This window comes from Entelurus aequoreus, linkage group LG19, assembly GCF_033978785.1.
Source record: "Entelurus aequoreus isolate RoL-2023_Sb linkage group LG19, RoL_Eaeq_v1.1, whole genome shotgun sequence".
In the NCBI taxonomy this organism is placed as follows: domain Eukaryota; kingdom Metazoa; phylum Chordata; class Actinopteri; order Syngnathiformes; family Syngnathidae; genus Entelurus; species Entelurus aequoreus.
The window spans coordinates 5338043-5353014 of record NC_084749.1 but is presented as its reverse complement, the minus strand read 5'-3'; the positions used below and the strand labels follow the sequence as shown (position 1 = coordinate 5353014).

Genomic DNA, 14972 nt, shown 5'->3' with positions numbered 1-14972 from the left:
AGTGCAGATTGGATTTTAACCTATTTAAAATATGTCATCAAAATTCTAAAATTAATCTTAATCAGGAAAAATTACTAATGTTTTTTTTTTTTTTCAAAAAGATTCGAATTAGCTAGTTTTTCTATTCTTTTTTTCGGTTGAATTTTGAATTTTAAAGAGTCGATATTGAAGATAAACTATGTTTCAAAATTTAATTGTCATTTTTTTCGTGTTTTTTCCTCTTTTAAACCGTTCAATTAAGTGTAAATATCATTAATTATTAATAATAACTTAGAGTTAAAGGTAAATTGAGCAAATTGGCTATTTCTGGCAATTTATTTAAGTGTGTATCAAACTGGTAGCCCTTCGCATTAATCACTACCCAAGAAGTAGCTCTTGCTTTCAAAAAGGTTGGTGACCTCTGGAATAGATGTTTGTTGCCATTTGCACAGGTACAAGTATATTGACATTATTGTGTGTTCCTCCCTGAGAATAGAAGAATACAATAGATTTTTTGATGATTTTTTGATGACTTTATTGTCATTATATTTGCATATAACGAGATTAAGGACTCCAATTTAAGGTGCGGTAGTGGAAACAAATATGCAATAAAAATAAATCACTTGAGTAATAAAGATTAAAAAAATAAGAATTTAAATAAACAGACTACTATCCAATAAAAACAATAAGCAATCCTGTACAATATACAAAAAACTGTACAATATACAGAACAAAACAAGAGTACTGGAGTAATAAAGTAGAGTCAGCTTCTACACAAAAACAGTTGCTAAATAGAGTGGCATGTAAAATGTCTGATGGAAGCAATCCTTCACTTCTTACAGGTAACATCTAAATGTCCTCCAATTAACACTCAAAGTTGGACTTTTCTTCCATTTTAGTCAAGTCAGTTGCAAAAGAAGCAAAACATGGAAGACTGCAGGCTACTACTTCTTTGACTACTTTTAAAGATCCTTCTTGAAACCCATTTTTATTCACTGGCTTTTAACCCAGCATGAGACTTTATACAGTTTTTAACTTTTTTAACTGTTTTGAACTTTTTAACTGCTTTTTATCTCACAAATTGTTCTTAGGATAATTTGTGTTTCATTTCAATGTGTATTTTACTTCTGTTTAGATGTTATTTTTTAGTATGTCCTTTGCCTCTTATTTCTTTGTGGTGTACAGCCCTTTGTTCTTCAACTGTGGTTGTTTTTAAAGGGCTTTATAAATAAAGTTGGTATGGTATGGTACTAGGAGCCAGCAGCTACACAACAGCTAAGCACACAAGCTAGACATACACTACCGTTCAAAAGTTTGGGGTCACATGGAAATGTCCTTATTTTTGAAGGAAAAGCACTGTACTTTTCAATGAAGATAACTTTAAACTAGTCTTAACTTGAAAGAAATACACTCTATACATTGCTAATTTGGTAAATGACTATTCTAGCTGCAAATGTCTGGTTTTTGGTGCAATATCTACATAGGTGTATAGAGGCCCATTTCCAGCAACTATCACTCCAGTGTTCTAATGGTACAATGTGTTTGCTCATTGGCTCAGAAGGCTAATTGATGATTAGAAAACCCTTGTGCAATCATGTTCACACATCTGAAAACACTTTAGCTCGTTAGAGAAGCTACAAAACTGACCTTCCTTTCAGCAGATTGAGTTTCTGGAGCATCACATTTGTGGGGTCAATTAAACGCTCAAAATGGCCAGAAAAAGAGAACTTTCATCTGAAACTCGACAGTCTATTTTTGTTCTTAGAAATGAAGGCTATTCCACTAAATTGTTTGGGTGACCCCAAACTTTTGAACGGTAGTGTACATAAGAAGTGTCCTTAATTGAACAATATTGCAGTGTAAAACACCACCTTTGTCGATATAAACATGTCTCAAATATTCATAGTTCTGAATAACAGAGGATTAATGCATTCAGTAACACAAGTGTCCGCATCGTGAGCTTTACTTCATGAACTATTGTGCCCACTAAGTGGCACCAAAAACAATTACCCCTCAACTTCACCTCTTAAGGCCCAAGCTTTGTTTACATGCTTTTTTTTATTTCTCTTTGCTATCTGGGCTTATTGGAGCCTAATTAGAATAAAAACTAAGAATCATCTTTTGATATGATGTACTTGGTCCATAAGTACACAAACGTGTCCTTCATGTTTAGTGACATGCTAATTCTTATTTTTACACTTATTTTTTTCCAAATTCCATTGAATGTTATACTCTTCTGACACCACCAGACGGCAGTATAAGTGCCCACATAAGAGGCCATAAGACCCCAATTCAGTAGTGTACACAATTTTGGAAATAAGAGCTAAAAGGTGCTGTCCACACATGTGGCCACTAAGGCCTTTTAGTTAAAGACAGCATAAGTTAGTGTTTTCTCACACTCTGACTAATTTCACTTAATTAAGCCTTTTCGATATCGGCCAATACTCAAAAGGCTATCGGAAGTGATAAAATTAGAGATGTCCGATAATATCGGTCTGCCGATATTATTGGCAGATAAATGCGTTAAAATGTAATATCGGAAATTATCGGTATCGTTTTTTTTTATTATCAGTATCGTTTTTTTATTTTATTTTATTTTATTTTTATTTTTTATTAAATCCACATAAAAAACACAAGATACACTTACAATTAGTGCACCAAGCCAAAAAAACTCCCTCCCCCATTTACACTCATTCACACAAAAGGGTTGTTTCTTTCTGTTATTAATATTCTGCTTCCTACATTATATATCAATATATATCAATACAGTCTGCAAGGGATACAGTCCGTAAGCACACATGATTGTGCGTGCTGCTGCTCCACTAATAATACTAACCTTTAACAGTTAATTTTACAAATTTTCATTAATTACTAGTTTCTATGTAACTGTTTTTATATTGTTTTACTTTCTTTTTTATTCAAGAAAATGTTTTTAATTTATTTATCTTATTTTATTTGATTCATTTTTTTTAAAAAGTACCTTATCTTCACCATACCTGGTTGTCCGAATTAGGCATAATAATGTGTTAATTCCACGACTGAATATATCGGTTGATATCGGTATCGGTAATTAAAGAGTTGGACAATATCGCCATATCGGATATCGGCAAAAAGCCATTATCGGACATCCCTAGATAAAATTGTATCGACAGTCCTAAAAAAGTTGTCACTTGATAACATTCAAATATGTTTGGGACTCCATGTTTCCATGTAGCGTGCGTAAGTAACACATGTGACGTGCGTGCAGGTGAGGTGGAGCTGGAGGAGTACTACCCAGCCTTCCTGGACATGGTGCGCAGCCTGCTGGACGGCAATCTGGATTCCACTCAGTACGAGGACACCCTGCGTGAGATGTTCACCATCCACGCCTACATCGGCTTCACCATCGACAAGGTCATCCACAACATCATCAGACAGGTGAGCGTCACGCGAAAACCGGCCCCTGCCGCCCACGCGCAGGCCTTAACTCCGCCCACTTTCCTGTGCCACTCCAGCTGCAGCACCTGGTGAGCGACGAGGTGTGTCTGCAGGTGGTGGAGCTCTATCTGGCCGAGAGGAAGAGGGGGGCCGCCGGGGGGAACCTCTCGTCGCAGTGTGTACGCGCCGCCTGGGAGACCAGCTACCAGTGGAAGGCTGAGAGAGCCATGGCTGAAGAGAACTGCTTCAAGGTCGGTGCAAAGTCTGGGCTTTTACACACACTAGGAAAGTGTTTTAGTGTGTCGTGAGATACAGTCTGGTGTGCCGTGGGAGATGATCTAATTTCACCTATTTGGGGTAAAAATAATTTTTGCAAAGCAGTAATTATAGTCTGCAAATGATGTGTTGTTGTTGAGTGTCGGTGCTGTCTAGAGCTGGGCAGAGTAACCGTGTAATACTCTTCCATATCAGTAGGTGGCAGCAGGTAGCTAATTGCTTTGTAGATGTCGGAAACAGCGGGAGGCAGTGTGCAGGTAAAAAGGTATTTAATGCTTAAACAAAAAATAAACAAAAGGTAAGTGCCCCTAAGAAAAGGCATTGAAGCTTAGGGAAGGCTATGCAGAACAAAATTAAAACTGAACTGGCTGCAAAGTCAACAAAAACAGAATGCTGGACGACAGCAAAAACTTACTGTGGAGCAAAGACGGCGTCCACAATGTACATCCGAACATGACATGACAATCGACAATGTCCCCACGAAGAAGGATAAAAACAAAGTAGATGCGGGAAATATCGCTCAAAGGAAGACATGAAACTGCTACAGGAAAATACCAAAAAAAGAGAAAAAGCCACCAAAATAGGAGCGCAAGACAAGAAGTACAACACTACATGCAGGAAAACAGCCAAAAAGTCCAAATAAGTCAGGGTGTGGTGTGACAGGTAGTGACAGTACACCTACTTTGAGACAAGAGCTATAGTGATGCATGCTTGGTTATGCTTTAAAGTCATATCCAACAATTGTGACAACGACTTTTTACTATCAACTGAGTTTCATTTTTTTATGATTTCTGCTGGTGGTGTGCCTCCGCATTGCTTGCATTGAAAATTGCAAAATCACTTAAAGGGAGTTTGGCTGGGTCCGCTCTCAGTGCTGCTGGAGTGATCACAAAGTGCCACAGACCTGACTGAGTTTGCAACCGGGTGTGACGTCAAGCGTAACCCAGGTACCGTAACATGGCACCATTGGAGTTTACAAGAATCGGTGCATGTTAAACTTTTTTTTAAAAAATAAAACAAATTTGGTACCCACCCCTACCTAGAATTGGATTTACACTGTGGAGGGAAGTTAGCCGCTAGCTAGAATGCTACTTTGTGTTTATGACGTGTGTGTTTGCTTGTTGCTGTCAAATTTGCAGACACATTTTGAATGTGTCATCAACATGCAATATCACGATTATAATGATAAATGATAAAAAATTATATCGTCGGCCAAATTTATATCAGTTATCGCTGATATCGCGCAACCCGAATACACACATTAGGTACGTCTGCATGATCAAATCAGTTTTCCCCTGAAATATGTAACTGACGTAAACAAATGTCCAGTGCAGAGGACACTTTTTCCCAGGAAAATAGAAGACTCCCTATGGGTGTGAGACGACAAGTGTTTGTCGTCGTATCTAATGCTTAAACCACAAATAAACAAAAGGTGAGTGCCCCTAAGAAAAGGCATTGAAGCTTAGGGAAGGCTATGCAGAACGAAACTGAACTGGCTACAAAGTCAACAAAAACGGAATACTGGACGACAGCAAAGACTTACTGTGGAGCAAAGACGGCGTCCACAAAGTACATCCGAACACTGACATGGCAATCAACAATGTCCACACAAAAAAGGATAGCAACAACTTAAATAGTCTTGATTGCTAAAACAGAGCAGATGCGGGGGATAGCATTCAAGGAAGACATGAAACTGCTACAGGGAAACACCAACAAAACAGGAAAAGCCACTAAAATAGGAGCACAAGACAAGAAGTAAAACACTACGCACAGGGAGACAGCCAAAAAGTCCAAATAAGTCAGGGTGTGATGTGACAGGTGGTGACAGTACACCTACTTTGAGACAAGAGCTATAGTGATGCATGCTTGGTTATGCTTTAAAGTCATATCCAACAATTGCGACAACGACTTTTTACTGTCAACTGAGTCTCATTTTTTTATGATTTCTGCTGGTGGTGTGCCTCCGCATTTTGTTCAATGAAAAAAATGTGCCTCGGTTCAAAAAAGGTTGAAAAACACTGCTCTATGGGATACATTGTTGTCATCTACCATTGTATTTTGTGGTGAAAGTTAATGGCTTCATACTGAGACGTTTCTGATATTTTGGTGGTCTTATTTCTCTCAATAACAATTCAAACCAGCTGCACTGACTACTGTTAGCACTCCTGCAAAGTATAAGCACAATAAAAGAAATACTGTCATGAAGGCAACAATATGGCAAAGTGACTTACGTCTGCCGGGTTTCTCTCAGGTGATGTTTCTTCAAAACAAGGGCGACGTGACGATGACCGTGGAGCTGTTGGACACCGAGGAGGCCCAGGCTGACGACCCCTTAGATGTTCAGGTGACGCACGTTGAACACCATCAGTCACGTGATGGGTGGTGCAGGGGAGTAACGTAGTGTTTGATGTTTCAGTGCTTGTCCAGCTACATGGAACAGTTTGTTGGAACCGAGTCCAGTCTGTGTTCGCAAGCTGAGGGCTACTTTTTCAAACCTGTCTTTCTTCCCAGGTGAGACATGACATCATCGTTTGTTATATTAAGTGTGAGCGGCAGCAGTGGGTGTGTTTGGGATTTATTAGAACTCCTCTCTGCTCGGGTTTGGTATTGTTTATATGTGCTCCCATACCGGTCGGTGCCAAATTGGTACTTTTGAAACGGTGAGGATAACGTTTTAAAACAAAAATAATGTATGGAGGTTAATGTTTGTCTTTATTAGGAAAGTTTTTTTTAACACTGTGTTAATGTAACGAGATACAAATTAAGTACATTTTTTACACCAAATTATGCTGACAATTTCATTCGGGGGAAAAAATGGTCAGCAAAATGTGCAGTTTTTTAAATATCGTGTTTTAAAATTCAGTGTGTAAAAATTCAGTAAGAAATATCAGTGTGAAAAAATCAGTGTAAGAAAAATATGTGAAAAATAATTCAATGTGAGAAAAATCTGTAAAAAAATTACCGTATTTCCTTGAATAGCCGCAGGGGCGTTAATTAATTTAAAACCTCCTGTCACACCTGCGTTTACCGGAAACCGGCGGGATGGCCGTGCATGCGGTAATTATTTTAAAACCTCTTCTCACTCCGGCGTTTACCAAAAGGAATCCATAAAATTTAGGCGTGCGCTTTGAGTGTGATGTAAGCATACCATCATGAAAAGCACATTTAATTAAAAAAAACGTTATTATGGTCTCTCTGCGCTGCTGACCCGTCTCCGCTCGGGATGGTTTCCTGTTGGCCCCGCTGTGGACTGGACTCCCGCTGATGTGTTGGATCCACTGTGGACTGGACTTTCACAATGTTATGTCAGACCCACTCGACATCCGTTGCTTTCGGTCTCCCCTAGAGGGGGGGGGTTACCCACATATGCGGTCCTCTCCAAGGTTTCTCATAGTCATTCACCGACGTCCCACTGGGGTGAGTTTTTCCTTGCCCGTATGTGGGCTCTGTACCGAGGATGTCGTTGTGGCTTGTACAGCCCTTTGAGACACTTGTGATTTAGGGCTATATAAATAAACATTGATTGATTGATTGATTGATTACCTGTACTTATAAATGGAGTCCATTTGCAGCTCCTTCTGACCAAAAGCATCGATAACTTGTTTATAGAAGTCTTCCTTATTTTCTTTCTTCAGTTTTAAAAGTCTCTGTTTCGATGGAGATATTCCTTTAATTATTACCTCCTGCTTCGATTGAAAGTCCAGTTTAGAAAACTGTTTTATTTTATGTATGTAATCCTCCATTTTAAAAGTTCAGGCAGAGGACAGAAAAAAAAATCTCTTGCTGCGTGTGTTCACTTCTTCTGCAGTACCGGAAGTCGCAAGAAGGATCACTAGCGCGGCAGCGCCCTCTACCACCAGGAGGCGGGAGTCATTTAATGACTTATACAGTATTTCACACACGCAGCTACGGTATATTAATAAAACATAGCTGCTTACTGTTCTCTTTAGCATACTGTACAGGTATTCAATAGCTTGGACCTTAAATCCTACTGAAAAGCTCTTTATCTTTTTTCCTTTGTGCGATTGTAAACTACTGAAAGCAGTTTCCTCCATTTTGAAAATGAGGACAGATGCGTCACTCGTGACGTAACGAATTTGACCCGGTGGAAGTTCTAGCCATATGCTAAATATTTTGCGAAACGAGTTTGACCCGGCGAAAATTACAGACATGCGATAATAAAATTAATATTTTGCGAAACGAATTTGATCCAGCTTCAATAATAAACCGGCGATAAGGCCAAGCATGCGTTAATTATTTTGAGAAACGAGTTTGACCCGGCAGTAATTCTAGACGTGCGAATACTATATTCCCTGCGCCAATTCAAGGAAATACGGTATATGTAAAAAAAAAATTAAATGTAGGAAAAATTAGTGTAAACAAATCAGTGAAAGAAAATTCAGTGTAAGAAAATCAGTGTATAAAAATTCTGTGTAAAAAAAAAGAAAACTGTAAGAAAAATATGTGTAAAAATTCAGTGCAAAAACAATTCAGTGTACGAAAAATGTTGTATAAGAAAAACATTGTAATGAAAATCAGTAAGAAAAATCAGTGCATAAAAATTCAATGTAAGAAGAATTCTGTGTAAAAAAATAATTGTAAAAAAGGTGTGTAAAATTCAGTATATAAAAAAGTCAGTGTAAGAAAAATCAGTGAAAAATAATTCAATGTAAGAAAAATCAGTAAAAAAATTATATGTAAAAAAATAAATAAATGTAGGACAAATCAGTGTAAACAAATCAGTGAAAGAAAATTCAGTGTAAGAAAATCAGTGTATAAAAATTTAGTGTAAAAAAAAAAAACAGTAAGAAAAATCTGTGTATAAAAATTCAGTGTAAGAAAAATGTTGTATAAGAAAAACATTGTAATGAAAATCAGTAAGAAAACTCGATGTAAGAAAAATCCGTGCATAAAAATTAAATGTAAGAAACATTCAGTGTAAACAAATCAGTGAAAGAAAATTCGGTGTAAGAAAATCAGTGTATAAAAATTCAGTGTAAAAAAAGAAAACAGTAAGAAAAATATGTGTATAAAATTCAGTGCTAAAAAAATTCAGTGTAAGAAAAATATTGTTTAAGAAAAACATAATGAAAATCAGTAAGAAAACTCAATGTAAGAAAAATCCGTGCATAAAAATTAAATGTAAGAAAAAATCAGTGTAAACAAATCAGTGAAAGAAAATTCAGTGTAAGAAAATTTGTGTATAAAAATTCAGTGTAAAAAAAGAAAACAGTAAGAAAAATGTGTATAAAATTCAGTGTAAGAAAAATGTTGTATAAGAAAAACATTGTAATGAAAATCGGTAAGAAAAATTAAATGTAAGAAAAATTCAGTGTAAAAAAAATGTGGGGGAAAAAAAATGTGTGTAAAATTCAGTGTATAAAAAGTCTGTCTAAGAAAAATAGCTTTAAAAAAAAATAATTGTAAGAAAAATATGTTGCGTCAACACTGACTTCAGGTAAATGAACCGATCCTGTCTTAGAACTTGTCATTCACCTGAAGTAAGTCTGGCATAATAAAGCAACAAATATTTCACTATATATAGCACGGAATATTTCTACACTGGTTTGTTATACACTCACTTATTACACTCAATTTTTACACCCTGAATTTTAAAACACACAATTTCGCTCATAGATTATTATTCAATAAAATTGTCAGCATAATTAAAAAAATGTACGCAAAAATTCAGCAACACAAATGAATTGTCCGAAAAAAGCTTTGTTAATAAAGGCACAAAATAACCTTCATTCAATGCCCTTTAATTCTCATGGAATGATGTCACTTGCAAGGTAAACACAAAAGTGATTTCAATGATGGTTGTCCTGGTCTGACTTTGAATATATCTGTTTGTATCAAACATCTCAGCTATAATCGCTCCGATACAAGCAGTCCTGCAGCGTGTTTACTTATGCAAAGCCAGAGAACATCTAATAAACACACCATTTTTTCCATTTCACTAAAGTCATTTACAAAAGGTAAACAGGAGCTAGCAGCTACACAACAGATAATCACACAAGCTAGACGTACGTAATAATATTTGAACGGTATTTCAGTCTAAATCAGCACATTTGTCAATATAAACAAGTGTCAATCAGTTGCGAGTATTACTTAGAGAAAGTATTCAGTAACAAAAGTATCCGCATCATTCAACTTGCTGCATCATGAGCTTAACTTCATGAATTATTGTGGCCACAAGATGTCACCAAAAAAAGGCCGCAAGGCGCTAGCAGCTACGCAACAGCTAAGCACACAACAGCACACAAGCTAGACATATGTAATATTAATTGCACAATGTTGCAGTGTAAAACAGCACAATTGTCAATATAAACAAGTATCACATAATTATAGTTGCGTATTACTTACACACACAAAGTCTCCAAGGCAGAAGAAATTAGAAAGTATCCAGTAACAAACGTGTCTGCATCATTCAACTTGCTGCATCATGAGCTTAACTTCATGAGTTATTGTGGCCACAAGGTGTCACCAAAAAATGCTACTAGGCACTAGCAGCTACACAACAGCTAAGCACACAAGCTAGACATATGTAATATTAATTGCACAATGTTGCAGTGTAAAACAGCACAATTGTCAATATAAACAAGTATCACATAATTATAGTTGCGTATTACTTACACACACAAAGTCTCCAAGGCAGAAGAAATTAGAAAGTATCCAGTAACAAACGTGTCTGCATCATTCAACTTACTGCATCATGAGCTTGACGTCATGAATTATTGTGGCCACAAGGTGTCACCAAAAAATGCTACTAGGCGCTAGCAGCTACACAACAACTTAGCACACAATAACACACAAGACATACGTAATAATTAGGGATGTCCGATAATATCAGCCTGCCGATATTATCGGCCGATAAATGCGTTAAAATGTAATATCGGAAATTATCGGTATCGGTTTTTTTATTATCTGTATCGTTTTTTGTGTGTGTTTTTTTTCTTAAATCAACATAAAAAACACAAGATACACTTACAATTAGTGCACCAACCCAAAAAACCTCCCTCCCCCCATTTCTTTCTGTTATCAATATTCTGCTTCCTACATTATATATCAATATATATCAATACAGTCTGCAAGGGATACAGTCCGTAAGCACACATGATTGTGCGTGCTGCTGCTCCACTAATAGTACTAACCTTTAACAGTTAATTTTACTCATTTTCATTAATTACTAGTTTCTATGTAACTGTTTTTATATTGTTTTACTTTCTTTTTTATTCAAGAAAATGTTTTTAATTTAGTTATCTTATTTTATAATTAAAAAAAAAAAAGTACCTTATGTTCACCATACCTGGTTGTCCAAATTAGGCATAATAATGTGTTAATTCCACGACTGCATATATCGGTTGATATCGGTTGATATCGGTATCGGTAATTAAAGAGTTGGACAATATCGGAATATCGGATATCGGCAAAAAGCCATTATCGGACATCCCTAGTAATAATTGAACAATATTGCAGTGTAAAACCCCACCTATGTCAAGTATCAAATAATTATAGTTCTGAATAACAGAGGATTAATGTATTCAGTAACAGAAGTGTCCGCATCCTGAGCTTTAACTTCATGAACTATTGTGCCCACTCAGTGGCACCAAAAAACAACTTCACCTTTAAAGACAGCGTAGGTTAGTGTTTTTCCACACCTGCCATGCAAATAATTACAGTTGCATATCACTGACACATACCAAGTCTCCGAGGCAGAAGCGTGTTAGAAAGTATCCAGTAACAAACGTGTCCGCATCATTCAACTTACCGCATCGTGGGCTTTGACGTCGTGAATTATTGTGGCCACTAGGTGCAAAGAAAACAAACAATTCCTACTCCACTTCAACCTAAAGACAGCATAGGTCCAGTCTGTTATGTAGCTGCTTAGTGACAACACATGTCAACATAAGTCGACGTAAACGGGAGCTTTTCAGCAATAAGAAAGAACACGGCAGCAGGACTTGGTGAGTCATAGGCGGGTCGTTGACACAGTTGTGCGTCTCGACGTGTCTGTGGTTGTGTTGCGTCCGTGAAACTCGACGATGAACCTTACCGTACGCTTGCAGGAACCTGCGTCGATTCCGCCGCTGGCAGGTGCGCCAGGTGGAGGCCATGCGCTGCAGGCGAGAATGGCAGCGGCAGCTGGGCGTGGAAAACGCCGGCAGCCTGGACTGTCGCTTCAAACTCAACACTCACAAGATGGTGTTCGTCATGAACTCTGAGGACTACATGTACCGCAGGGGGGCGCTGGTCAAGGCCAGGAAGGTAGGCGGGTCACACCAGGGGGGGGGCCAAAGTGCGCACACTCCAAAATACTTTTAAATAGGAACCCCGACAAGTGGAATAAAAGAGCAAACAGGTGAAATGTAACGAGAAGAAGTTGACAACAATGTTGACTCTAATAACACAAAGCTGCCATGCAGGATGATTTTTTGTCTGAAACTGTCATGGCTTAAAGAATAATAATGAATCAAAATCAACATTGTTCTGAATTTTTCATCCAAGGATCCAATTACTGCACATGAAATATTACACTATTGCATATTTATGTGTCTGTCATATACAAAACTAGGTTTTCTTTAACAAAAAAGGGCGTAAAAAAAAAAAACACTCATAGAAATGTTAAAATAAGTCATATATAAAATGTTCACATTTTTTAATTCAATGCATAATGGGGAACTGCACTTTTTTTTAAATTTTGCCTATTGTTCACAATCATTATGAAAGACATGACAGATGTTTTTTTAAGCATTCTAAATATTAAATAAATGCGACCAAAAGTCAGTTTACAATGGAGCCTGCCTATAGAGCCCCTTAAAAAATATCCAAACACCTCCATTAGGGTTTTATATACATGATGTAAGTATATATGTCATGTAGTGACATTCATAATAACATGTAATATGTACATGATGTAAGTATATATGTCATGTAGTGACATTCATAATAACATGTAATATATACATGATGTAAGTATATATGTCATGTAGTGACATTCATAATAACATGTAATATATACATGATGTAAGTATATATGTCATGTAGTAACATTCATAATAACATGTAATATATACATGATGTAAGTATATATGTCATGTAGTAACATTCATAATAACATGTAATATATACATGATGTAAGTATATATGTCATGTAGTAACATTCATCATAACATGTAATATATACATGATGTAAGTATATATATGTCATGTAGTAACATTCATAATAACATGTAATATATACAAGATGTAAGTATATATGTCATGTAGTAACATTCATAATAACATGTCATATATACATGATGTAAGTATATATGTCATGTAGTGACATTCATAATAACATGTCATATATACATGATGTAAGTATATATGTCATGTAGTGACATTCATAATAACATGTCATATATACATGATGTAAGTATATATGTCATGTAGTGACATTCATAATAACATGTAATATATACATGATGTAAGTATATATGTCATGTAGTAACATTCATCATAACATTTAGTATTTACCTATTTTGATCATTTGTTTTCCCTTCATCACTGATTATTACTCACTGCAGACTTTGAGAGCCAAAAAACATAATAAAACATCACTTACTGTACAAGGTCTGCTGTCATTAGGATGCTGACTGCTAGCATATTTAGATGAAGAATGCCTCATAATTCTCACATAGAAAAGGGGTGTGGGGGAAGCTCTTTTGTGTCGTTTTCACCAGTTCCAGGTCCTATATGGCTGTAAAAGTGTCCCAACTTGTGGGATTATATCCTCAGCGTTCTACTATCCTGGTGAGAGACATGATTTATGATGTACAGTCAACTGTCACGAGCAAAGGAAGCAGCAGACCACTCAATGATGTAAACATTGGCACACAGGAAGTGATCACGTCGCACTTATAACAACAATATCACTAATGCTTGTTAATATTCATGTCACCGTTATTTAATAATTACAATGCATTAAAAAAGATCATCCGTCATGTCTGTCATAATGATTGTGAACGTTGGAAAAATTCCAAAGAAAAAGCGCAGTTCCCCTTTGAATCTCTAAAACAACCTTAAGTCTGTCAATATCAAGTAATTTAACATTTTTATTTGTATGCACTTTTTCTTTAAAACCTTGTTTTTTTTATGGCAAAAACACAAAATATGCAAAAAAAAATCCCCCCCTCCCTCCCAAAAATATGTCAAAGTGGAATATTTGATGTGAAGTAATTGGAGCCTTCAATAATTCATAACATTTTAATTCATTATTATTTCTGGAGCAATGGCCGTTAAAAACAAAAGTCCCACTAAAGTGCTTAGGCATCTAAAAAGGTCCCACCCATAAAAGTGTTCAAAGTAAGTCATATATTTGTAGATTAACTTTAGATCCATTCATCAATTACAAGTTTTCATTATTTTTTCATGTTTTGGTTTTTTGTTTTATGCCCATTTTGTCAAATAATTTATTTATAATTTACTACACAAAATATGCTATAGTTACTCCCCAAAAAATATTAAATATTAATGTTAGCCTTAAATAGGTCAATAATTCATAACAACAATGATTTTAATTCTTTATTATTTCTTTTTAGCAATAACAGTTTAAAAAAAGTCCTACTAAAATTCTTAGGGATCTAAAAAGGTCCCACTCATAAAAGTGTTAAAAAGCAATTGTATTATATTGATATTTAATCAATTATAAGTTTTCATTATTTTATGTTTTGTTTTTTTGTTTTTAGTGCCCCTTTTCCAAAGAAAACTTTTATATGGCAAACACACAAATATTTACCCCCAAAAATATGTCAAAGTGAAACTTTTGATGTGAAGTATTTGGAGCCTTAAATATGTCAATAATTCATAACATTGATTTTCATTCATTATTATTCTTTGAGCAATGACAGTTTAAAAAAAAGTCCTACTAAAATTCTTAGCGATCTGAACAGGTCCCGGTCATAAAAGTGTTAGAAATCATTTATACATTGTTTTTACTTTCAACACTTAATTTCTCCATCAACTTCAGATCTATTTGTCAATCATAAGTTTTCATGATTTTTTTTACTGTTTTGTTTTTTTATTTTATGCCCTTTTAGCCAAAGAAAAGTTATTTTTTATATGGCAAACATGCAAAACATGCAATATTTACCTCCAAAAATATGTCAAAGTGAAACGTTTGATGTGAAGTAACTTGAGCCTTAAATATGTCAATAATTCATAACATTGATTTTGATTCATTATTATTCTTTGAGCAATGACAGTTTAACAAATGTCCTACTAAAATTCTTAGAGATCTAAAAAGGTCCCACTCACAA

The 14972-nt window shown here is 35.7% G+C and overlaps 1 protein-coding gene across 4 annotated transcripts in view; it reads left to right on the top strand.

The window, feature by feature from the left end:
* Nucleotides 1-14972, top strand: part of sin3b (SIN3 transcription regulator family member B) — a 76150-nt gene that overhangs the window by 57845 nt on the left and 3333 nt on the right. For all 4 annotated transcript variants that reach the window (XM_062027725.1, XM_062027723.1, XM_062027722.1 and 1 more), the window contains exons 14-18: nt 3227-3396; nt 3474-3647; nt 5924-6016; nt 6089-6183; nt 11742-11940. In XM_062027725.1, the coding sequence (XP_061883709.1) occupies nt 3227-3396; nt 3474-3647; nt 5924-6016; nt 6089-6183; nt 11742-11940 (731 nt within the window). The remainder of the gene's footprint in view (nt 1-3226; nt 3397-3473; nt 3648-5923; nt 6017-6088; nt 6184-11741; nt 11941-14972) is intronic.